This window comes from Varroa jacobsoni, unplaced genomic scaffold (genome assembly GCF_002532875.2).
Source record: "Varroa jacobsoni isolate VJ856 unplaced genomic scaffold, vjacob_1.0 scaffold_335, whole genome shotgun sequence".
NCBI lineage: Eukaryota > Metazoa > Arthropoda > Arachnida > Mesostigmata > Varroidae > Varroa > Varroa jacobsoni.
The window spans coordinates 66,462-92,092 of record NW_019213237.1 but is presented as its reverse complement, the minus strand read 5'-3'; the positions used below and the strand labels follow the sequence as shown (position 1 = coordinate 92,092).

Sequence of the window (25,631 nt, the reverse complement as noted above, 5' to 3'; positions counted from 1 at the left end):
TAAATAAGGGAGTTGACAAAAGTTTCGGGAAGGACACATTGTGGTTGTATAATAAGGATCAACAAGTGCGCCCAGCGTGAAGCAAGTGGCCTCGACAATGTAGTTGGTCGCTGAGAGATTTGAGATAACACAAAATTAACGAATCAATGGGCCGGTGCGATTTTTGTTTGTATAAGGCAAAGAAGCGCATGGTTATAACGATAACCAGAAATTCCATAATTGCTAGCAAGTTGCAACGTAAAGACCTCACAAATTTGGTACTAAATGTTTGCACCAAGACAGACTATTACGGCTAACGAATTTCCGTAAAATACTGAGTAAATCCGGGGTATCGCAAAGAACTGCTGAAGTTCTTTTTATATAAAGGCAAGTTTCAGCTTCTGGGAAGAGGTCAGACGGCGAAACAGTTGTGCTGCATCTCACCGCATATATCTAGAAAGGTCATTGTATCATGCTAAGTAGATGTCGGAATCAGTACCTTGGTCTGTGAACGAAAACGTCTAGGAACAATATATATATATATGTTTCTTTTTTTTTTTTAAATTTGACCGCCTGCCTACTACATATATCCTTTCTTGCCAATTAATTTAGTCAATTGCAGTGCGTAATGATTACTTATTTAAAGGTGGTGCTTTTATTCTTAATTCTATTACCTTCTGCTTTATCCTTTAGAAAAATAATCTGAAACAACAGGGCGCTCAAAAGCTTTCGAAAGTCACTACATACATATTGCAGTCGCGTGACGCTTAATTGTTTTTTGGCAAAGGCCATCACAAACCAATGTTTCGCTGTATGCGAATTTTGGCCCATCGACATAAAAGTAGCGTGGCAGCTTCGCTTCGAAAAGCACCTTTATTATTGGTGTTTGTACAATGCGAAACGATGTTTTCCGATACAGCTTCTTTTTTCATATTGACGAACGTGTAAATTTTTTATGAGACTTACTTCTGAGCGTCACAACTTCGTACATAGTCAGAAATCTTTGCGCGTTTTTGAGGATTTTAAAGGGACGGGCCGTCATTTCCCCTACTAACGCACAATTTTGGTGGAATATTAGGCCAGTGTGTATAGTTTCAGATTTTCACGTTTCTCGTTTGGTCTGTAATACACGAAACTTCGGTATTTGCTATATTTAACATTTTTTCGATGTCACAAAGCTGCGGAAGTGGACAGGACTCTAGTTAAATATATATAGGCATATTTAATAATTATCCTTTTCTAAAAATGACTCAAGACAATTATTTTTGTACTTGAAAAAACAAATGGAATACGTTAAATTCAAGATGCCATTTTTTAATTTAGCGTGCCATAGTTTAAACGGTATTTTTGGCTGCAGAATCCTCGTCATACCTATTTCGATTACTTTTGGCCAGATCTTGAGCCTTGGTCAGCAGGAATCCGAAACATCGGATGAAGAATATTAAACATACCACTTCTACCAGAGGTAAAACCTTGTCATATGGACAAAGCGAGCTTGCAATAGTAGGTGAAATAGTAGTAACAATTGAATAAGGGAAAATTTAAAAGAAAAAAGTATGCACAAATATATTATAGAGGTGGAATTCGATATTTGTAGAGATTGTATTTCCCTGCTATATTTATAAATTTACGTAATATTCGAGATAATTATTGGCTAGAGTGGAAATTATCTTACGGTTTTCAACTAAAGGTTTCATCTGCGAGCTTGGTTTTAGTGCTTGCTTTTTGTTGAAGCTATGGCATTTAGTTGCATTTCTGATACTAACCAAATAATCAATCGGTAGCTTTGTTAACTGGAGGAAAGAGAAATCAATTTCACACCTGCAGCATTCAGTTTTCATGTCCTTCTATTAGAAACAACAAAATTCTTATACAAGTATGTCAAAATCCGATGAACTTATAATCACGTTCTCTTGAGGAACGTTTATACGAACAACCTCCATTATTGGCATGGACGTTCGAAGGGCGAGCCGTCTGCTAGGTATCATTTAATAGTTCAAGAGCCTACTATCAACCTATCCATCGCATGCTTTTTTATATAACACAAGCCTTAGAATCACCTTGACTGTTCCGAGGACATAGACACACCATATAATTAAAGCATCACTTTAGAATATATCCGATATTGCGTTGATGTAATTAATCACGGCAGTAGACGTGGTTATATTGAGATTAGCAGCAAGAAGAAGGACGAGAACTTCAGTAAACGTATTTTGAGGCTAATGAACTCAAATATATATATGCTATACATCCCCCAAGCTGTGGTGCTAAACACCTTTGTGGTGCTTCATTGATATAAAAGTCACATTTGTAAAGATAGTAGTTGCAAATGAGGAATTTCCTTTACGACTCCCAATTTATATAAGCATGTATCACGTGCCTTCATAGATGTCGCATTACTCAACAGGAAATGACAGCAGTGTTATCCAACAAGAAAAGAAAAATCACGTGGATTATTTCATCATTAACGATAGAAACTGATATATTTAATTTCACCGTGATGAAATTATATTTTTTTTATTAGCACACAGTCTTCATCAACCGGAACGTTTCCTGAATATTTTTCAAAGTAGGGGGCAGCCTGGACACAGCAGCGCATCAATCAATACGCGAACTTCGTGACCGTTACGAATATCTTGGGTCATCAGTTTCAATTTGCATGAGACGTATTCTCGATAGGGTCCTGACTGGCGGCCTTTATCTTTTTCGGCAAGTGAAGGATAATCAGCGACTTCGGTCAGCTGTTAGCGTAAACCCGAATAACTATCGAAGCCAGAAAGGCAGTGTCATACTCGCCACTTTAGAATAGTCAAATGCATATATAGACCCCTTGCGGTTTCGCCGCTGGCTGCTTAACTATTTTACATAATTGAGCTTGATAATAGGGCCAGCGGCGCATTGATGTTATGGGTAGAAAGGATACATTTACAATGAATAGTATCGAAACAATATTAGAGCAGTGGCGGCACTCGCTAGCAGGTGGCTTGGGGCACGTGTGAAAAGCCTCCCGGCACGTACTACTTACGACCAATGCCTCCAATAATCAAACAACTTTTAATTAAAAAAAGAGGCCCGTTTAAGCTCAAGGATTAAAGGACCGTGTCGGATAACATCATACGATCTACTATTCGCTTGTATATATAAGCCTAAAGATTGACCTGCGCTTACGATCTGCTGCTACACAACAGTCGGCCCTGGTCAATAGTATTTGTCCAGATAGTTAATGTCTATTTTCCACAACGCTGCTCTGTTCATAGTGTATCGATGTTTCTCCAGCATACATAATGCTGCAGTTAGTTTCATGTTCCATCTTTATCAAGCACGCTAATTCTCCTGATGACACTAAAAATCCCCTATCTAATAATATTTCCTGATCATACATGCTTTCTACAACAAAGACCTAAGACCGTCATACGTAGGTTCAATTTAAAATACTCGGCCGTTAGGAACGAAGTTGTTTAAGAGGTAAAGTTAGTGTCTAAGTGTATCACGAAACAAGACACATATCTAAATAGTGCCCATTAAGGTTTTGAAATTTATTTCATCTAACCTTGATATCTTAATCCTAATATCAGGTATTTCTGTATGTGACAAATGGGTATGCAACAAATATAAATCAGACAGGGTAGTATTGTACGCTTCGCACTGTTCTGGAATAAACACGCGTAGCGGATATAAAATGAAGCCGCTTTATAAATTTATATGGTTGGGCTTTATTGAACCAGTGCAACATACGTATTCAATAAATCATCCGCATTCGAAGTAAAAACATAAAAACCGTGTAAGCCCACAATAATAATGAACTATTAGCACACAATCTAAACGACCCTATCGTTTAGTAACAACGTTGGGTTTATTACCGGTCTTTCGTCATATGTATATATATATTTTTTCTTTATATATACTTACAGGCTGCAATTTTCACGTAACTTGCATTAAACCTAATTCACGTTATCGCATGTTCATATTATAGGTTTTCGACTTCTGTTTACAGTCATTAGAGGACTTTTATACCCATTATATATACGTATGATGACATTTATTCAATAAGGGCTTGTTCTCTTATCTGCATTATCTAGATTAGGCTTTGTCATTTATACATGACTCGAAGGCCGGCCGGCCGGCCGACCGGCCGGACGGTGTACTTCAATATATTTCGTTGACGTAAAGAAACGATAGCAACGTATAGATATGTGCTATTCTACGCACCAACTACATCAGGGGGTGTGGATAGTGTGATACTACTGATTCTGCTAGACTATTTCTATAGATTTAATGAATATAATTATTGTTACAGTTACCGCCATTGGAATTGCATACATGTATATACGATAACTGTTGATGGTTTACGGGGTAAAAACCATCAACGCCTTATCGATAACAACCATTACATTTCAAAATAGCTTTCAATGCAGCTATCGAAAACCTAGTGGATAAGGGCTTTCCTACATAGAATTGTCATAGTCCTCATTTTACTGAAACCGTCCGGCCAATAAGTTACTAGAAAAGATTACACAGTGAATCAATTGGTTGCGGTGCTAAGTAACTCTGGATTTACGCAAGATTCTCTCATATCGTACGTATGAAAGATTATTCTATGTATTCTGGCATCTGCGCTCTTCTCTAAATCAGACGAATTTTTTTCTATGATTCCCTTATACCTTTTTTTCAGTTATCCGCGCCTTAATCAACAATGTTGGCCTCATCAGAAACGGACATACGGGGACTCATATTCTAGCCTAGTCGAACTGACTTTTAGAAACCTCATCGTATATGATCATAATCCTACATCCTGCAAGGTACGATCTTTTTTATTGTAATCATTTACAATGGCACTGAACCTTTTGTTGGTTTAAGAATTCTCGCTGCCCATCATCCTTTTGTAACGTTGCTGAAACAATCCCGTATAACGCTAGAATGTCATCTAAAACTTCTTTCCCGGCTTGTTTGTCTACCTATATAAGTTCTCTTATTAGGTTGTTTGTTAAGGTGGACGATCAATAGATTATTTGTAGCCGATGTAACATGTATTACTTGCGTTATACGCATTTTTTGCCAGCGTGCAACGTGGAAGTTGAGGATACCATCTGGCTTGTGTTGATTTTTGCTATCTTTACTTGGTTTTTGTTCAGTTAGTGGTCATTGCTATGGTGGATGCATGCTCATTATGGGCTTGGCGCCATAATGGGGTTTCTTATTGGGCTGCGATTAGTGATCAAACATTGAATTGGACGATATCTCTCCAGTTTCATCGCGTCTTTTCTGGCTATATTCTAATGCCGCGGCGTGTTAGTACTGGCTTATCTTTTGGTGGTTGCTTGTTCGAGAAAACCCACAATCTCGTCGTGTACGATATTTACGGTTTTTGCGTTTGTTATTGAAAGAGGGTAGGAAGTAATAGTCTGCAAATGTTAAATTATTAGCAGGATCGTGCTAGCGTTGGTGACAGCATAGCACAGGTCGTTGATTTTGGCCACTGTTAGTCACACGTGCTATTTCGGCGTCTGTAGATATCTAAATGGGTCGGGTCAATTTTATCCCCTCGGGACAGAGCATCAAAATTGATGATGGGTTGTGGAAATAGGGAGCTACCGGGCGTTATTATCAAGCAAGACTATTGCTACATGTCTGCGACTATGTCAACTGCTTTACACAGTTCTAATCAAGACCAGTAACTTAAGAGAGTTAAGTAAATATTCGGAAAAATCAGAATATTCAGAGACAGGGTTAATACACTTCTGTAATCTAACGAGTGATAATGTATTAGATTTTACCTACCGGGGTAACATAACGATATCTCAATTGCTGCATGCCGAGCCTATTGCTTAAATCACGCTTAAAATTCTTGGATTCTTTGTGTGTGTACTACTTTCTACTAATCATTAAACCAGAATAATATTGAACTCCCATAGCTATTCCATTTTACGTCTATTTTGTCTTATTTATTTGAAACCTTCGTTCGTGGTATTTGCGTCAAACTATGACTTTTTTGCACTAAAACAGTGATTATATAATGCCAACGGTCAGTATCCCTATAGCTAAACAATACACAAGACCCCTTTTTCTATCAGACTCAATAATCCTTTTTTTTCTTATCCTGAATTCTTATCAGCGCATATCATTTCTTCTTCTATCTGAATATGAATTAAAATAGCCTCTCCCTATAATTTGTTTCCTTTTCCACCATTTTCGTTGTGTTTACACCTGTCCCGCTCACGTATGCCTACTGCTCTCCATGTCGTCCACATCAGACAGTAAATTAATAGTAAGAAAAAAAAGCCCTTTTATTCTCAGATCAAGTTTATAAGCCTCCCGGTGACGTTGAAACTACATACAGTTTAATGGTGCTCATCTTTGTGATCACATTTTTTTAAAGTAATCCGACTATCAATTATTTTCATTTTACGCAGGCGACCGCACATAGACAAGTATACGCTAAGCTACTGATCAGTATTTGTATATATATGTGTGCGTGTGTGCATGTAATATATGGAGTAACATCGACGTCGTAAGTATATAGGACAGCAATGCTGAGAACGATTTAATGAAGGAAGGGGGCATTCTGTTTTCGTTTACAAGATTAATATTTTCAAACATTTTCCTTGCGCTTGCATTGTTTTATAAAATAAATGATGTGCTATACTTGATGTTTATTATTTGATTGTACGCGTTTTCTTTTTCTAATTTTGCATACTTATCTATGAAACGTTATATAGCACATTTACAAGCCCAGACCTATAATACAGGCAGGCTCCCACAGGCTCGGTTTGCACCTTAGCTGATTTGTTCAATTGTTAGCGACACATCGCTCGCCGGCTATTCTTCTCTATAGATGACACCTTGATCTAAAATGCCGCCTGTACCTTCTTTCATTGCTGTTTTCAAGAGTTTCTTTGATTTGACAGTTGTTTTGCCTACATAGTATGTTCTTAGGTTCGTGTTATCTGTATTGCCGCTCTATTGCTATGGTGTTATTCAAGAGGGTAGTACATGAGGTGTAGATATCTTGTCTATATGTTCAGATTACACTAATAGTCCTGAATATAGATGTCAATATACGGTAAATTTACCCAACCTTCCTTGGTCCTGCTAGGTTCCTATGACCCTCGTAGCCGGTAGTCTAGTTGTGTTGAATTCTGTGGGATGCAAGCGCTTTGGAAATATTCGTTAGAGGGTTTCATCAACGATGACGAAGCGCTCCCATATTTTTTGCACCTTTATCTATAAATGTAAGGCTTTTTGATAATTATGAGTAAAAATGAATGACCCAAAAACGGAAACTCGTATTTGCGTTATCTGAGGGAACGGTGTTTTCCTTGTGAGTTTTTAATTAATTTACTGCTGTTTCCTAAGGGAACCTAGTGTTCAATAATAAAGACGGTTAATGGTAACGACATGGGTACGAGCTGTTGCTTGATTTGAATCGGAAAAAAATCAGCTGGAAGTTTATTGGCTATGGGCGAATGAGAAGGCTGTACAGGAAACGAACTGTGTTTGCTCTACATCGTTACCGTGACCCTGCGGACTATTGATGCCCTTGGAATTGTTGTTGAACTAAAGGAGTGTACTAACGGTGCGATTAATATTTTTTATATTATTTATTTAACATGGTTATGTTTATGTTACTTCAATTATTGTAATCATCATCAATCAATATCATTGTTATTATTATCCCTATGATCCTTCATTAATTAATCGGGTCAAAAATCAATTCAGGATGAAGAGGGTTGCATCGGTGCCTCGTATATGTCGCCCTGCTAATCGCAAGCGTCTCGATTACCTTATCTTATATTATTATTATTATTACTCGCCTCTCCTTAGTAAACGTATTATATTATTACACAATAGATATTATTTGCAGTGCTGCTAATTAACATTATTGTTACTCTTATTATCACCGGTCGCTAACGGTACCAGTAGCGGTGGTTGAGTGCAACGTGGCGCCACCTGCCACAGGTGGCGCCACGTTGCTGCACTAGTACCAGTAGTAACCTCACAGTAACAAGCGAAAATTGTTATTGTCACGTTTTAGTTGTATTATGTCGGCCACTTCGTCATGGCGTCTGCACCAACCCGGAAATCCCCACAGCATATTGGCTCTATGGCGTTTTACTACGCAGAATGATACAGTTTAGAGCATACGGAGCCACCTGCACAAGGTCGTCAGTGAGATGATAGCTTCATCCACGGTGTAATGACTGTGAAGAGCGATAACAATATCATTATTATGTCGCTTGAGCAAAAGCAAGCACGCCCTGGCAATAACTGGACGCGAGATAAATCTCTATTTCGAATCTATTTCTTCCGATTCTGTGAATAACTGTGACGAGACCAGGCGGCGGTACCATCAACGGTACAGGTCGCTACTGCCTTTTGCTTACTTTCCCTACGGAACTAAACAAAAATTGCCAGCCTCAACATAATTGCAATAGTGTCAAACAGAATAGTGCAAAATGTTTGCCACATGTTTGGCGGTCACCGACATTCAGCGACCTGTCGAAGGAGAGGCGGTCATCATAATACGGTCTCCTTTTCCATGATGTGCGCCTTAACCATAGCCTGTTGCTGCTGAAAAAGGACACTATGTGGAGGAACAGCCGGTAGGATGCTTGCTTGACTAATTACCAGAGGCTCATTACTATGAATCTGAAACATGAATGAAGATTAGTTCGCCAGAATATGTAAAATACTTAAGATCATTTATCCAGATCAGTTTTTCATTTCAAACATTAGCTGATAACTGTAACCAATTGTTGCTGATAGTAATAACTTGCCTTGGTTCGGGTGAGATCCCGATGGCGGAGAAGATCTTCGTGGCTGCCGGTAAATCGTGCCAAACTGTGGATACATTTTGAAGAGTGAACAGGCCGATTTAATATTTGTTTTTGCATTCACTATCGATTTTCTAAACAACGCACGTTTACTTACAACGCAGGCGTAAAGTCCTGATCAGCAAGACATTGTTTGTCGACTATTTATCATTGGACAACTATTTATCGAACTTGCAAACACTCGTTAGCACTTGACAACGCGGTATACTATGGGGTCACCCCTGTTTGTCGGACCGTGAAAACCATTTAAACATAGTAGACTCAATAACTCCCATTAAAAATAGGATTAATGAAATGAACCTCTGTGTAAGGAAAATTGTGACCGTAGCAAAAAATATTTCGAATTTTCCCACTACAATTTGAAGGTCGCATGATGTGAATTATAGAAGGTTTATACCAAGCTACTGTTACATTATTACTAACTATACAGGTGCACTTGTTAGTATATGATCGGAACCGTCTGCAAATTATAAATTAATCCGCTTAAGGAAAACGCTAGGAGCGGGATAGTTATGAAGGGTGTTTTTCATAACGGACAGAAAAGTGCTGCCGCGCAGGTCGGTCAAAAAGACCTACAGTGGAAAATTTTTCTGCGCAATATTCCTTCGCTCAAAGACAATTCAAGTATTGATACTGATAGAAAAACTGAAGATTTCTGCTTTCTCAGCTCTTAATCTACAGCTGAAAGATAAAACCCTCTGTAGTCAGCATGCTTACCATTGGTTATCTAAAAATGTTCAAAGAATTACTTTGGAGTACGAGAAGCAGGGGACAAATTTTCTGGGTGTGCATGACTCTTCTTATAGTACTTAACCTCAGCAAATTTAATTTTACAAATTATAGGCCACACATGGTACACTTCTTTATAGCTATACTTACTAGTCGTGTTTTATTTTATTATTATACATCTTAGAAAAAAATCTATGTATGAAATTACTATGTGGCCATCTTGATTGATATGGACTGCATCAGATAACGTAGGTCATCGACTCGTTTTCGTCAGCTGGATTTTCCAGGGGAGGCGTGCGCAAAAATCGAATAGGACCTAGAAGTGGGATATCTGCATCCTTTCGGAACTGGTGCAAAACACACTTTTAACATAGCCCTTAAACCTGTTCCTGTAAATATCCTGTGCAGGTCTCAATTAAAACATCTCTTAATTTGCGAACTTTATATGAACGTCTGGTTAACTGGGTCGAGTAATATACACTGTTTGTGTAACAACAAGCCTAGAGTCTGCCTAGATTAGAATTGCATGTCCTCAGTGTGATCTATGCGACCGACGTCTAGGAGTGCGTTAACAATTATTGCAGTCCAAGACAGGCCTCAAGGTTTGCCAATCTTTCACAAACTCCGGCCACGAGACATTTCGATTTAAATTAGCAATCAAGAAATCTAAGTTCGAGCTATCGGAATCTCTAGACCACCGAAAACCAGCTTCGGCGGCAATTTTCAGAAAGTACACCCTATAAGTCTTTGTAGATTTTCCACTTAAACTCGCTGGAGAATCTTCCCCGTTGATCGGGCACTCTTTTTTTGCAATTGATATATACATGTAGAAAGCAACGACTGTTACTGCTTTATCGGTACGAGCAACGTTTTTTCTCAAAACACCAATAAAGCGCAAGTGCTATTGTAGTACTTTGAAAGCATATTGAGTCGGTCTGAGTGCCGCGTCAAGACAAACCAGGTAAATTGCATATCTTTTTGCAGTCAAACAGCTAACCATATTTCAGCAATAGAAGTAGGATTGCTAAGCTCATAGATGTTTTAGCAGCGCTTTTTACGAGAATGCTCATCTATGAAATGGTGTCAGACTACCTTAAGGAATCAGTAGTCCCACCCGTCCGCGAGAAAGTATTAAAGCCCCTGCCATTAAACGTTTGTTTTTTTTTACCTTCTGGTAGGTGACTCGGCTCCTACTGAAGTGTTGCTATGGATCGACGCTTGACGTAGTCCGACAATTTTGTCCGCCACGTTTGGATGACTGCCCGAAATAGCCAACGGTCCACCGAATGGTGTCCGTTTTGGTGCTTGGGGTCTTGCGACCCGTTGTGAGCCGGGTATCGATCCCGTGGTGTCGATCCCAGTTCCGCGCAGCTCATCCAGACTCCCTCCATTGCTACCTGCTTTTGTCGTCGTTAGATCACTTTCTAGCGTCTTGATTTTTTGACGTAATACATCTAGTTCGCGTGCCAAACGCGCGACGTCAGCTTGCAATCGTTCGTGCTCTGCGGTGGGGGGAGGGCGGGAGAGTATAGCAAAAACGTACATTAACCACTAAAACACAGGCTTGTAAAACAAAATCTGAGTTAAATAAAGCTCGAGCTCGTGTTGAAGAGATACGGTTTGTCTACCCATAGTCAGATCTAGCATTTACTATATATTTAGTATTTTTTTTTCACAAAAAATAATGTCTGTATGAGTTCGTTGACGACCGTGTTTCGGTTGAAATTCGCAATATTGATCACAGGGGTTAAGATATATGTTCCGTGCAAGTTCCAGTTACCTAGGTACTCTAAAAAAAAGGCTTATATGTACGGTAACTGGGCAAATTCCAAACTATCTCGAGCGATAACTAACTCGTCTCGCGAATCCTCTCACGGGATATGCCCGATCTGTCATGAAAACGTTGCAGCTCTGAGAAATTGGAACAGCGGAATCTTCATTAATTGTTCTGACGGTAGGAGTCAAACAGGCTTGAGGTGTCAGTTTCTCGACATCTTACAGTTTGGTTTAGACGTACTGTTGGAAGCCCTTGAAGAAAGGCCGCTTACAACTATGTACCGGCAACTTTACATACAAGTGAAGTTTCTTTTGAGTGCTGTCAATAAAAATAGTATTAGATGAATTCATTAGAAGTCAGGTTGGGTGCGCTACATTGGCAGTCATCATCAATAATAGCTCGGTCGCTTAGAATTATCCAGCAGATGAGTCTCATTTTGAAAAAAAAAAAAAGGAAATTTTGTCGTTTTTGCGAGAACTCATTTAAGACTATTTTACAAAATAAATTAGAAAATATCTATGATATTGCTTTTATTTAAAATGTCAACACTTTATAGGAGCGTTTCGGCTAGATGGAACAATTATAATCACAAAATAATTCAAATGAACGCTAACATGATTCCTTATGAGATAATTCAAAGTATTTGATTATGTGCCAAGAATTTTTGGTCGACATGAACTCGAAATACAGGAATTTCTTAAACGTTATTTATGTAGTTGATGATAGGGAATCAGCCAAAGGGGAAGACGGGATAAGTTCTTATGAGGATCCCTAGGGCCAAGTACTTCACTGAATAAATCTAGCAATAACAAGCAATCTAGCAAAATAAAGCAACTTTTCCGAATTTTTATTTGGCAACCCTCGTCTGGTCGTCTGCCGGTGTATTGGTTTACTATCATCTAAGTTGCCACATTACCTGCGGCTTGCAAAAAGCGGTTCTCCGTAGCGCGTCTGAGCAGCATTCCCTGGGCGCTGTACACAGCATCCCGGAAACTGAGAGACTTGCCCATACTCTGCAAAAAATAGCAGTTTAAAAAATGATTGTTATCATTATTATCCAATACTAACGCTAGATATAGATCCTGGTTAAGTGCGAATTCAATTTTCAACTTCGGTCTTTAAGAGGTGCTGAGTTTAATTCACCTTTGGCTCCAAGAATTCGATTACCATTCACAGAAGCAGGCTGACGTCTTGTCCTCTAAGCAAGGTTGCCTCTTTGCTTCTGCTTTCTCCTACCGATGTTTGTTTTCTCAAGGGTTTTTCTTTTTGCTCGTTTTCGAGAATCGAGTGAATACGTTACAGCCTGTCCGCCATACGCGTGACATTATAATAAGGTCGCGAACGAAGCTGAGCTTAAAAAAGGAAGCCAATGTTTTGATTTGCCCCATGAGGTTCCGCTTTCCGGCTCGACGCATGCAGTAATAATATACTACGTTCTAATGTGGGTATAAAACGCAAGTTCAGTTCCCAGCTAGAAGCAAGCTTCCAGGGGGCATTTATGCGGCAGCATAAATGTATTGCCAATTTAAACGTCGATTAGAGATTTCTCTGCCTTAACACTAACGGGTCGTATTGACCAGTACATAGCCAAAAGCGTACTGCAATAGCACCCGTTTACCATACTGCCTGCAATCATGCATTAATGGAATCAGGCCAGGGTGGACCTAGAACTCACCAGACTGATGAGGGAGAAACAACTGCCAAAATTGGCCTTGGCTAACTGTTTTCGGCAGTATCTGAAGTAGACATGTTCGAGGATGAGCAGCACCACAGTGAGGAGGACCCCGCAGCCGAGTAGCAAAAAGGCGCTCATAAATTGGTTGATATCGAGCGGATTGCCTGCATTTCTACTTAGCATAAAGGATAACCGCTATTTACTAGTAATAGGTAATATCTCGTAAACTTAGGCTAATATGAAAGAGATAATACACACAGGTTTTTTTTATTTATTCGTTTCCTTTATCATTTAAGACGACAAACAAGCCCACTTATTTAGAAATAGTCTCGAAGCACTAATTTAATAATAGGCTACCTTTTAGCTTTTACCTTGCGTTTCGATCGCTTCGTTGCATTGTGCTCGTTTTAGCACGCCTCGTTTGTATCTATAGTATTTATTTACACTTTTCCGATTCTGCTAGCCCGCCATTATAATGTATTTGACCATTTCTGACAAGGTTAAAGGCATCATGATGTATCCGTAAGCGTAATACAGACCTTTTTCGTTTGTCCGGTTTACAGGCACCTTGTAACCAAAATCGTTGCAATCTCTCGAGGTCACCGTGTTCTCGATATTCAATCATTTGGCGATTAAACATCTATTGAGCACCAATGAAAAGAATTAGTTTTCACAGTTATCCAAAACACCAGCTCATTACCATAGACTCGATAAGCTTAATGTTGAAAAAGAATTGCAAATATATGGTAGCGACATACCTGTAAATATTTGGATTTTTTAGGTAAAGCGAAGCCATAGCCTGTCATGGCATACCACGAGCCTACCGTGAGCAATCGACATTCGTCATCTTGACCAACGAAATAGTCAAGAACCGTCGCGTCGTAAATAAACGCATCCAATGTCCTGTTGAATCAATGAGATAAAACATAGCGTACGTGCAAAAGCGTTATTTAGTTGCCTGCTACGGTGGAGAAGAACATTCTATTTACAACAGAAGACCCGTCTCTGTGTGATCTCTATAGGTAATCGGCACAGGGACTCTTAAAGTTTTCCATCCTACTTTAAACGGTACAACAAATCAAGAAAATGTTATTTAGCCGTAATGATTTAAGAAATCACCTTGCGCGTTCACGGTAAAGCTCCTGCACCCATTTTTTTGAGATAAGCGCAATGGGCTAATTTGCGGTTTGAAATAAATATTTCCGTTTACAGCATCAGCTAACGATATTTACCCAGTGATATCCCGAACTACGAATATATTGGTTATCAATTCTTCGCAAAAGAAGGTTCGGTAGTTAATTTTAGGAGTTAGCAAGCTCAAAGGGGCTTGTCACAAGGTTCTTATTAATTTACCCTTTTTTGACGGCCTTAATTCCTTCATTAACGTTGGATCTATTGTAGGGTCTCATGTATTCATACATTGTTGGCTTATTTCGCTGGAGAACTTGCTCTGTGTTTCCATAGGGAATTGTTCCAAAGCGGAATGGTGGTTCCATCAGATGAGGATACCTTAACTGTAAAAGAATAAACTGGTATTAGTTGAAAACGCCTCATACTATTCGCGCGGTTAATACATTATTCTCATATACTGATTTGGCGACATTAATTTGCCTGGACATATTTATCTTGCCTGGCATCCGTTTGCCTGGGCTTTTTGGTAAGCCGTTCAGCCGTGCGTCAGAATTATATTGTTTCATTGTACGCGCTCGCTCACTGTGAAACAGGGCTCATATGGCTACGGTATCGAGTCAAAGATCGTCTTTCTACAGGAATCTCTAGCTTCTACGTTCCTCTTGGTAAAGCGACGCTCCTGGGATAGCTTCCTCACAATTACTATCTATGGCTTGACCTGATAGTCCGCGTCTCGGCCGCTGCATATCCATAGTAACTGACTTTCCTCAGGCCTCGCAGGCATAACAAAATGGATAGTACCCCTCGCGCAAAGCACGACGGGGCATTTGGCTGCAGCAGACGCTCGTTGTGGCCTAGCGTACGTCGGCACAGATTTTGTCTACCAAACACATGCTAAAACCTCACGAAGCTAGCGTTCACCTATGCGCCTATATGTGAAATGTCATGGGCCATCTATGTATCGTATTATAAAGCCCAAGTGTGATGTGCCTGATATCTCTTACCCCTATGCTGACTAAAAATTTAAGTTAAACAAGCACAAATACTAGGTAACAGCTAAGCTCAAATTTAGTTTACGTACGCAGGTGCGTATGCATAAGGCTTACTCGAGCCATATTGGCTGATCGTGGGTTTTGCGCAAACTAAAAAACGAAGTATCGCAAGAAGTGCTTTGGTTTTCATCAACCATACGGTTAACCATTACTACCAACAGAAAAATAAAAGCAATATTCGAAATGAATTAAGTAAAAGTTCTCACGAGCATACAAATTAATATGGAACAACTTACACGAGAGTCCTCAATTCCACTGAGGTCATAGTACTCTTCGCGAGTGATCATAAACGCAGCGAGGTTGGCTGTATAGATGGCAAGAAAGACTACGGCAAACATCGCCCAGACGTTACTCATGAAGCGAGCTGTGTAACCTCGAGGGCAATCCACGTTCACAGCCGCTCCGAATAGTACCGCCCACACCAACCAGTAGGTACGGAATAGCGAAAATTTATAATCTGCAACAGCCATGTCCATAACAACGACGACAAGAATCATAATAACAATATTAACAGCCATTGCGATTAATGTTACTGTATTATGAAGCACCATCAGGAGTACGCTGAGCGCCTGCATTCTATGTTGTGGAATCTCTTCTCTGCAAGTCCTTATCGCATAAGTTTGAAAGTTTTATGCCTGCTAAACGAGCATACGATATATGATAAATCAGTGTTAAATTCAAGGCCTAAATTTTGCCTTCTCTCGATACTTAACATAATGAACTTTATTTTCGATGCTCGAAAACTTCCGAGTAAGCGATATCAGAGCGCCTTTCTCTAGGTTTCAAATGTGTGACGATTGCTAATCGAGAAAATAGGAAACTTTTATTGCGATACACCGAAAGCCCTAAATGGTACCCAAAGGGGTAGTGTTTAAGTGATATAGCTGCAAACCGAGAAAAGGCCACAAAATCCCTGCTGCGAAACCCAGAGGACATAAGCAAATCCAGGTTGTAGGACGTTCCTAATCTGCGAATCAAGTTTGTTAATTGAATATCCTTTAGTTTCCCTAATGTCCGATAAATTTCCTAAATATATTAGATAAGCAGTTATAAACTCAAAAGGGACATTTTTGACTTTTGACTAGAAGATGATAATTAATTAATTATAATTAGTTTCCACTTACTTCTGGGAGGCGCGATCTTCATGTCGTAGCCATCGGGCGATAAGAATTCGAAAATGAAGATGGAAAAGGCCGCTACCTGGATGCCCACCAAAAGAATGAGTAGCCAGGATACTGTGTCAAACGGTTCTGAAACCCGTGTGTCCCGAATGACGCGTTATTATTCGCTTATAGTATTAATATGTACATATATATATGAATTGTGAGACGTTTATGTGGACGCTGCTCGTATGGACTATTAATATTCAGAATTATGTTGTGCTGTCAACAGACGAGCAAAACGAGGGGTGCATTAAGTGTTGTTTCTCGGCACAGGACTAAAGCGATGCGGCAAGCTTACAAATCGTCACTGTAGATTCATTTAGTCCCCGTGATACTTTAGCGGATAACGTATTTGCCCACCAATCTTAAGGACACATAGTTGTCTCCGTTCGAATTCAGGCATAGACAGACGGTTTGTCTCGTGACGGCTGGGGGCTAGCTATCTGATACAATGTCTATTAGTAAAACTCGAAACAAAGATTCAATCTTTCAACAATACCTCGTTCCTGGAGACCGGAGTTATGAAAAAGGGTCTGCGCGTTATACGAATTCACTTGGTCGCCATGTGTTACGGCATTAAGTAAAGCTTCGTTTTGATGCTGGCGGCCTCATGCGGGGCCGCCAAAATAACAAAAAAAGAGATTTTTCCCCAACCACTGTTTCAAGTGCGTTGTGTTGGATACCGCACAGCGCTGCCACACGTTTATGTCGCATAAACAGCAAAAAAAGAGACAAGATTATTTCAAGTTTTTCGGCAACGAGAATGAATTTAGTGTAATAACATATTTTTTCGTTTTTCATACAGAAACTCTACTAACAAGAACGATATCGTCTACAATAGACTTCTATAGGGCTAGTTACAAGTTCAACACACGAATCTTCTGGCAATCAGAGAACCCGCAAGAACGAATAGCACGAGGCACGTTCCGTTTGGGCTACAAATTTAAGCCATGCGTGTGCTTCACATAACGAGAATTGCGTTTTTGGCGCTGGTCACTCTCGAGGCCTGGAGCTACTATTGTGTTATATCCTTTGGAAATGCAAGAGCAAACGGGCGCGAGAAGAGATTCAGTTTCTTTGGATTCTCACATCGATAAAACCGGAATAGAGAATTACTGTCGTTTGATCTGTTTGGGACAGTACAGCTATAGATAAGTTATTATACCTCTGTGAAGTGTAACTTCATTCAAGTCGCTTTGAATGGAACGGATGTAGATTTACGTCACACTATTGACCATTCGTATTAATAATCACAGATAAGTTTATAGAGATCTCTTTAGCTGTTTGGGCTGCAATGGAAAGTGCTATTAGCGTATAACTATAACATGATTAAGTCTATGCAAAAGGGCGTATACAAAAGGGTTTTATGTACAAGCGCTATTACAGGAACAGGATAGTCTTTGTGAGCCTGCGAGTTCGTGTCCTTCAAGAATACCGAATCCCCTTTACCTTGCGAAACTCCGTTAGCGCAGCAGAGCTGTTCTCTATCTGTTTAGACGTCTGACACACATTGCGCATGGGCATCTTGCAATTTTCTTTACATTGTTGCTGGATCTAAGTTCTTTTCTTAGCATCTCGTTTCTACTCAAATGAACTACAAAGACGCAGAGAAATGTTTCGAGCTAAGCGTGTTAATATGCAAGTGCGTCCAAGAGGTGTTCCTAGTTGTTCTAAATGGGAGCTATTGTTGCTTATGTAAATGCCAACTTTTCACATGTACATATACCGTGGGATGCCTGTCATTGTTTCCAGGACTATGTGGGCCGGTATGAAAAAGGTTTGATGTTAATTGAGAGTCTAATGTAACGAGTAGCGACGACACACATCATACAGTAAAAAGCTTTGCCATCACAGCCGATCGAGTTGGTGGGTAATCTCTGTTAGTTAGAATTTGTTACTACCTAAAAATGCTTTCGGCGAGATAATTCCGGTTCGTTTGGCGACCACAATGGCGATTCCAGTCTCGAGAAAGGGTACAGTAAAGTCGACAGCTTCTTGACGATCCGAGTTGATTTTGATAGAAGTGACCACAATATCTGTATGCCGATTTAGCAGAGCTGCGATCAGCCCGTTCCATTTTCCGTTCTGCAATTGGCAAATTCCATTAAAGCGAAACACATGTCAACTCTTTGATTAGATCGATTGATTTCTTTGTCAACAACGAATATCAGACACATGATAATGCTTCGTCTCATTTGCGGTGCTTCGTGGAGGTTGTCAGTTACGATTTTGGCCTAAATCGACCTAAAAAAAAATGAATTATGCTCATGAAAGAGTCCTACGTCGGGGAAGTAGTTACTTGAAATATATTTTCTAGGCCTTTACTACAAACAAAGTACGTATGTACAGTTTTAATACAACTGCTTTCTGTGATGAACTATTAGTGAAAATGTATTGTATTTTAGTTATATTGAGAAGATGCTTTTTAAATTTTTTTAAGAAAAATCACTCTCTCTTTCCGCCACCTTTCCCTCGCGAGGTACTCGTTAAATCAAAAGTTTTTAGTAGTTAGAAGTACAAACGCTTCGAATGTTGCTTTATATATCACTTTAACGAATATGCGTGGCTTTCTATGCTCCTTTGGAGTTATTAGAGTAGGTTGTCGTTCTACACAAAACTTTCCGCATCAGCTGTTAACAACATACCAGTTCTTGCCACTTTTACCGCGGCCCATATCTAATAACCCCAGAACCCTTAACAGCATCACTGCTGGACCTACGTGTTTGTTTCGTATTAACAGTGAAATATCCTTCCTAGTCCGCTTAATATATATTAGATGAATAAAAAAACATCAAAGGAATAAACAAGACAGCTCTCATTCAGTTCAGTTAGTGTAGTCTAAACTCTATATAGGTGTCACCTTTTTCATTTGATCTAGTTCCTTTAAAGAAGGTTATTTTTTAGCCCAATACAACGCGGCATTATAGCAGTAGCTAATACGGTGTGTTTAGTAAATGATGCGTAGCATGTTTAGTAATAATAAGTAATATAGAATATCCTATGCAGGATAACCAGGATGAGCCTAGCAATGAAGGTGAGCGTCGACATGAATCGTGATATGAAGCTCGTGTGTCTAAATGCATCTCAGATGTTTACCTAAGCTGGCCTTAATTCTAAGGTCTTCGCTACCCAAGCCTAACTAAGCCATTATCAGCATAACTCTTAGAAGTTATAAATACTGACATGTTTTTATCGGTTGATAGTTACATCAACCGGTATTTCGATGTTTCTAAAGATTTCGAATAGCGGGTAAGTATTTCGTTAAGCCGGTAGGGGAGACTGCCGATACATTTGCGGTATATGTCAGCAGCATTGAGCAATATATCGCGGATGCACGCTACGTATTTCATGAGATTACCCAAAATCCCAAAGACCTTTTCCCTTAGGTACTATCTCTTAATATGTGTCTCTATCAGTCAGCTGAAAGAAACCGATGCAGGTATCTCTAGTGCTAAACGTAGTTTAGCTGACCAAAGGAGAGCTTAAAATACTGTGAGTTTGTAGGTCCTAATACTACAGAGTATTGGAAATAGCATTATTAGATGCTTAAAACATAGAGCATTCGCAACATCATTGCAGTATGTCAATTACAATAAGGTTACTGAAGCTAATAAATTCAGTAACTAGCTACAGATCACATCCTATCGTGCGATTGCGTAGGGAACTTCCGTAGTTCCGGCAAACTAATTCGTGTAACAATGGTGGTGCAGAAGAGGCTAATGAGTGAAAGGCCTCATATCTTTGAGCACACAGATTCAGTACGGATGGCCTTGTAAGGTACCAATCCTATCGTTAGCAGATATGTACAGACACTAGCAGACGAAGCTCCCTCACGTTCTTACGGCTTGCGCCTTTTTTCGCCTGCCTTCTCTCTTTTTTTGTGACTTAATGTGGCAATGTCAAACTATTTCTTTCTGCTGGGTACGTTACCGCACTAACGAAATATATTCCCAGTCTTCGTGTTATCTTCGGCTGCGGCTGGGTGCCGACTATTGCGGGTTTAACTACGAGTGTTTAAATGTATAGAAAAATCGGCGACTTCTTTTTTCATTTTTCAACGTCATCGGTCGCCGTTTCTCGGTAGATCGATATATCTAATTGGGCTTTGCCCCTGCAGAAGCCTCTCAGTAACGGATCAAGCATTCTATGCCATACAACGCCGTGCTACAACAACATCAGAAGAATCGGAAAGAGGACCGAAAATTAAACGAGCGAGCATAACAGGATACAGACCAACCGAATAGGACCTAAAGCTTACTCGTTTAAGCATGTATATATATAAGCGCAGAATGACTGCACATGTAGAAGCTAGTTTCTGTCCGCGTAGTGATATAATGATGAATAGTAGGATAAACGTGCGCACTTTGAGTATAGCCCTCACATATATGTTTGGTTTAATATGAGGCAGTTCACTAGCCTATATATACATATATATAGGCTAGGATAGTAAACTTTAAAATAAATACTTTTGCACTGTGGAAGCAAAGGAAATAGTGAAACAATGGGGAGTTTTAGGTGCGGCTAAAATTTCCTCATTATGGGCTTCCCCCATGTGTATGTAATATATGCCCTGTTGCTCGATTCTTCCATCATGCGGGGCGCACATGCATCCGTTAGCTCGCGTAACGCTTTAACGTGAGGCGTGGCCGTTCGATAGCTGTCTTGTTATTGCATGGTTTTCTACGCACCTCTCGCTTTAGATTGGTAAGAAAATTGAGTTTTAATTCGCTGGAAGGTTTACGAAAAGCGTTTCACAGACGATCCCCTTCCGGTTTTCTCTGCTTCGCCGTTCCGACCCCTCAGCAGTGCATCATATGCATCTTTTAATAGCCAAAGAAACTAAGCAAGGCCGCACGTTCTATCTGTTGGGACTTCCGTTTATAACTGGTAATAAAAAGATTTATGTTATTATAACCGATTTTTCCTACATGCATACACACTACACTATACATGTTGCGTTTGGTAACTGCTAGCACTTCTTCCCATCTTCCCCTTAGCAACACTGTTCAGAATTAAATAGCGTATATATTGGCTTAATATGACATGTATCTACGTGTAGACATGGTAGATAAATGTTTTTTTTTTTCGATATTATATACTTTTTCGCGAAGTCACTATAGACAAAAACAAACGTAAAAAATCACGTAAAATAAATCTCTAGCACACGCCTTATACCACTACATAATAAACTAGTTAGCATTGCCTGTCGACTAATAAAAAACGTCCAGATTAAAACAATAGCCCTATGTTGTACGGAATATTGTGGCTCTTCGTTGAGAACTTTATTAGAGGTTGGATTCAAGTTACATTTGATTAATTATCATCCGAAAAAGATTGGCATGTTACTGAGAACGGTTATCTTCTAAGCGGAACAATCGTAATGATCGCAATGTGTAGGTTCAATATAAGTCATCATCGTATATCTAACGTAGGGTAATTTTAAGCAAATATGTGTGAGTTCTTCGTAATCAATTTACGGAATAAGTACGAAATTATATCCGAAATGCATGTCGTCTGCTGTTAGAGAAACGTTTCCCGAAATAACTTAAATACATTTAGCAGAATTAAATGTTTATCATCGTCTACCAAAGTTCTTCTTCTATGTGTGTATAGAGAGAGATAATTCGTACGCGCTTTACCGCTCAAGCGCAAATATGTTATTTACTACTGTTTAAGCTGTGGAATATTGAACGAACGACTATCCCATTAGCTGTATTACTAATGGAATTCTTTTTTTTGCAGCGACTGCTCATATTTCTAATCCAGCGCTTAACCCCCGACAACCCCCCATATCTGTTCGCCTGATTCGAAACAATTAGCAGGCAATCGCTCCGAGAATCGTTTAAGTAGATACGAGCTTGGGTAGACTGAACATGCACTCATCAAAGTATCTCCTTGCTTTTTGTTGCTTAGACGTTCTAGCGGCAGAACATTCATACTTCAAACCAAAGTTTTCATTTCGCTAAGCGAAACTATTTAAAACGTCGGGTTTTTAGCTCAATTAGCAATACGTTTAACATTTTACGGGAGATTAATGCTACTTCAAGGTTACACTTTTTCCTCAAAAGCTTTGACAATCATCGATACAATAGAATATACAGTATACGATTCGCTGAAAAAATTCGTACAATCTCTAATTATCTGTCTGTGTATTCTAATAACACTTCGTTTATCTATAGAAAGTACACAAAGATAATATGCCAACGGAATGTTGTTATGTTGTATAATGTAAAGTAGAATTGAGCAATTATTGACAAAATGTCTCCGTTCCTATGCATTTTCGACGGCAGCCGAGAACGGAGGAATTTCTAAAGATACCGTTATGCATCTGGCAGGAAGTTTCTTTTGAAGTGATGTTACATAAAAAAATTTTTAACGGGCGCTGAATTGAACAAACTCAAGCCTCTGATTATTTGCGCTGGCTTTAAAGTTATTGGTCAAATTTATTGCTAGAAACAATTTTGTAGTACAATAAACCAGGGATCATTCATCGGTGATGAAAATTCAATTTACGTTCATGCTGATAAGTATGCTTTTTGAAAATAGATTTGTATTTTGTGTGACCTGCCAATGCATATATATACTCGTGGATAAAAACTGCTCAGAGAAGATGAGCTACGAACGAGCACGATTCAGTTGTATACCGGGATGCGATTGAATCTCAAATACCTGTTTTTTTTTTCTATAAGTTACAAGAAGTTTTTTTGGTACAAATAACACGCGCTGAAAATTAGGTCACTTAAAAAATTATTCTTTTTCTCCAGAGCTACGCTATTGTGACTTGGGCAATGTTGTACCGATTTTGTCCTCAAAACATTTCTAAATACGCTTGAACTTGAACTTAAATGTAAACACATCTGCATAATTCTTTAATATAAAAAAAATCGGCTAAAAAAAAGGCACCCGAATTGGACCGTTATCGAATAAGATTGTTCGACGATTAATAAATAAAATTGAAATTTTCGAGGAAATTTGTATTTCTGGTAGTAACATGGTTACAGATTAGGAAGTCACTTGTACTTTGACGCGATGCAGAACCCTTTGCCTAGGGTGCATCGAGCTACTTGATGTCAATATCTAACAAGTTAAATCAGATATATATGCGATAGCTACGAGAAGTGTGAGCGTGTTTTGGAATTTCTACGCGAATTTGCTTATTTCGTAAGCATGACTTGTGATCAGAGGACAAAAAGTTTATACTTAACATTATTTTTTATTTACTTATAATTCTTAAGAACAGCCGAATCCGTGCGTCCGTTCACTAAAATGTTTGTCATTAGATCTTTTCTGTTGAATACAACCAACCTTATCTTTGACTCCCCACATGCCGTCCTCGACCTTGGACAGGTCGTATGTAAAGCCAAGGTCCTGAGCGAACTTTTCCAGCAAATCGATACAAAATCCCATGCAACACCTATAGTAATTGGGGTGTCTGCGTGCCATCGTATCATTGAGCCTGCAAGATAAGCAAACGAAGACAAACTTTGTTTTGGAATCGTCTAACAGATTATCTAATTGTCTTTCTTTAGTTTACATGTAAAACGCTCAATTTGAGTTTATGTTACTTAGTCAATAAACTAGGCGTATGTGGGCTATTTTAGCACAATAATGCCTTCATAAATGATATTTTTTCTAGATTGTCTTAGACCGATTAATGAAAACTGCCAAGGCATGATCTCCTTCGAGTAAAAAAATTTGTTAATTCTGTGAGGTAGGGCTAGCTTCCTTCCTTTTAGATGTTCAGTTCGGTGCTTAAATATGGCCTGATTCTACAACAAAGCGGAGAGAAACCTCAGGAGAGTGTTGAATAACCTAACAGAGACGAACGAGCTGTTTTTCTGGGTACTGATATGTTTCGGACGCTTGATTTGATCTCATTGTACATTTGATAAAGTATAAAGATCGAAGCTCAGGGGCTGTCGGGTACCGTATTTAAAATTGTCTATAGCTAACAAGCAGGTAGGAGTAGTATTCGATAATTGCGCTTTTTCTAATTAAATTGAGGTGATACCCAGCCAAGCTGAATAGGTCTTTGTGCTAAATATGAAGCGCTTACGTAAGATGTTCATGTGCAATTATCAAAACGACTGTAACACTTTTCATAATAAAGATAAGTTCTTTTCTCTATGCGAAGTTACTTAATTGGCCTAGGTGACTGCATCGGATAAATCCTATATTGTACTCATCGTACTTACCCAATAAGGGCCGATTCAGGCGCAATACGGCATTTTACGGCTCGACTGGACTCGCACTCGCCCGTCTCGGGATCGGGCAAGCCAACTATAACGAAGGGCCTCTCTTCCATAAAGGTCACTTTGAGGTTAAACTTTTCCGGTACACCTTTTGGGGGTTTACGCTCCTCCCCAGGCCAAATAATATCCTTTATGTCTACACCACTTTCTCCCCAATCACCGATCTATTTCAGATGAAAGGTATCGTGTACAAAGCCACCAATAACACGAAACATTCAAATGTGACAACTATAAAATTTATTATTTAGCTTATATTTCCATTGACATCAGCTATGTTTTCTAAGAAGCATTTAGGAATCATCATTTATTGGCAATTCCTCGCTTAAGATAAGCTTCCATAAGAATTTTTCTCGTAAAAGTTCAAAGATATATTACTTACTTTTTCCCAAACATTTCTCGCATCGAGGTTGAGAATGTCGAGATCAACCCTTTTCCGTGTTCCATCAAAGTTAAAAGCCACTGAATTAAACTTTTTACTTGTCCATTCAGTTTCCTTGAGGTATCTGCCAAAAAACGAGGAAAAGCAAGTGAAAATGGTTTTGTTATTAGCTGTAAGCGTTCCTTTTAGAATGAATATTTAAGTGCCTTTGATAATGGCCAAACATACACTGGCAAGTTTTGTAGAATTTTTGTACAGCAAATGTTACCGATTTGTGCTAGCCCGCTTGCTAGTAAAATGTTCTCGTGGTCTGTTAGGTCATAGGCCAGGCAGATTGGCCTCTGTTGCACTGACTAATAGAAGCACGCAAGCAATTATATCAATTCTGAATACTAATTCTCTTTGCTAGACAAAAAACTTAGCGTTCATGGCTCGACCTGCACAGCCTTCTACTGATCGTTTTATTTCAGCGATACCCGTTATCGGTCATCAAGCCTACAAAACGAAGGCTATTTGCCTCTGTCCATCCTGATCCATTAATCTTCCATTTCGTGGGGCAACAAAACGCAGAAAGTGGACTTGGAAATATCTTTCTAAAAATTCTTAGAGATTCTTGAGCCACTCAGCCGTTCGTCGAGAATAGGAGAATTCTATACAAAGAAG

General features: G+C 39.2%; 1 protein-coding gene across 3 annotated transcripts in view; it reads right to left on the bottom strand.

Moving 5' to 3' along the window:
- Positions 1–3,487: 3,487 nt before the first annotated feature.
- Positions 3,488–25,631, bottom strand: part of LOC111259464 (glutamate receptor ionotropic, NMDA 2B) — a 65,757-nt gene continuing 43,613 nt past the window's right edge. The window contains exons 8-22 of one of the 3 annotated variants that reach the window (XM_086967915.1): positions 24,969–25,092; positions 24,533–24,753; positions 23,643–23,793; positions 18,239–18,422; positions 16,299–16,424; positions 15,411–15,631; positions 14,345–14,505; positions 13,750–13,894; positions 13,531–13,631; positions 12,992–13,163; positions 12,233–12,329; positions 10,708–11,041; positions 8,754–8,817; positions 8,463–8,625; positions 3,488–8,177 (exon numbers count right to left, since the gene is read on the bottom strand). In XM_086967915.1, coding sequence (XP_086824041.1) covers positions 8,494–8,625; positions 8,754–8,817; positions 10,708–11,041; positions 12,233–12,329; positions 12,992–13,163; positions 13,531–13,631; positions 13,750–13,894; positions 14,345–14,505; positions 15,411–15,631; positions 16,299–16,424; positions 18,239–18,422; positions 23,643–23,793; positions 24,533–24,753; positions 24,969–25,092 — 2,233 coding nt within the window. In that variant the 3' untranslated portion in view covers positions 3,488–8,177; positions 8,463–8,493. Of the gene's footprint in view, positions 8,626–8,753; positions 8,818–10,707; positions 11,042–11,393; positions 11,635–12,232; positions 12,330–12,991; positions 13,164–13,530; positions 13,632–13,749; positions 13,895–14,344; positions 14,506–15,410; positions 15,632–16,298; positions 16,425–18,238; positions 18,423–23,642; positions 23,794–24,532; positions 24,754–24,968; positions 25,093–25,631 lie in introns of those variants that run through there. The other 2 variants (XM_086967914.1, XR_015310596.1) reach the window with 2 other exon arrangements.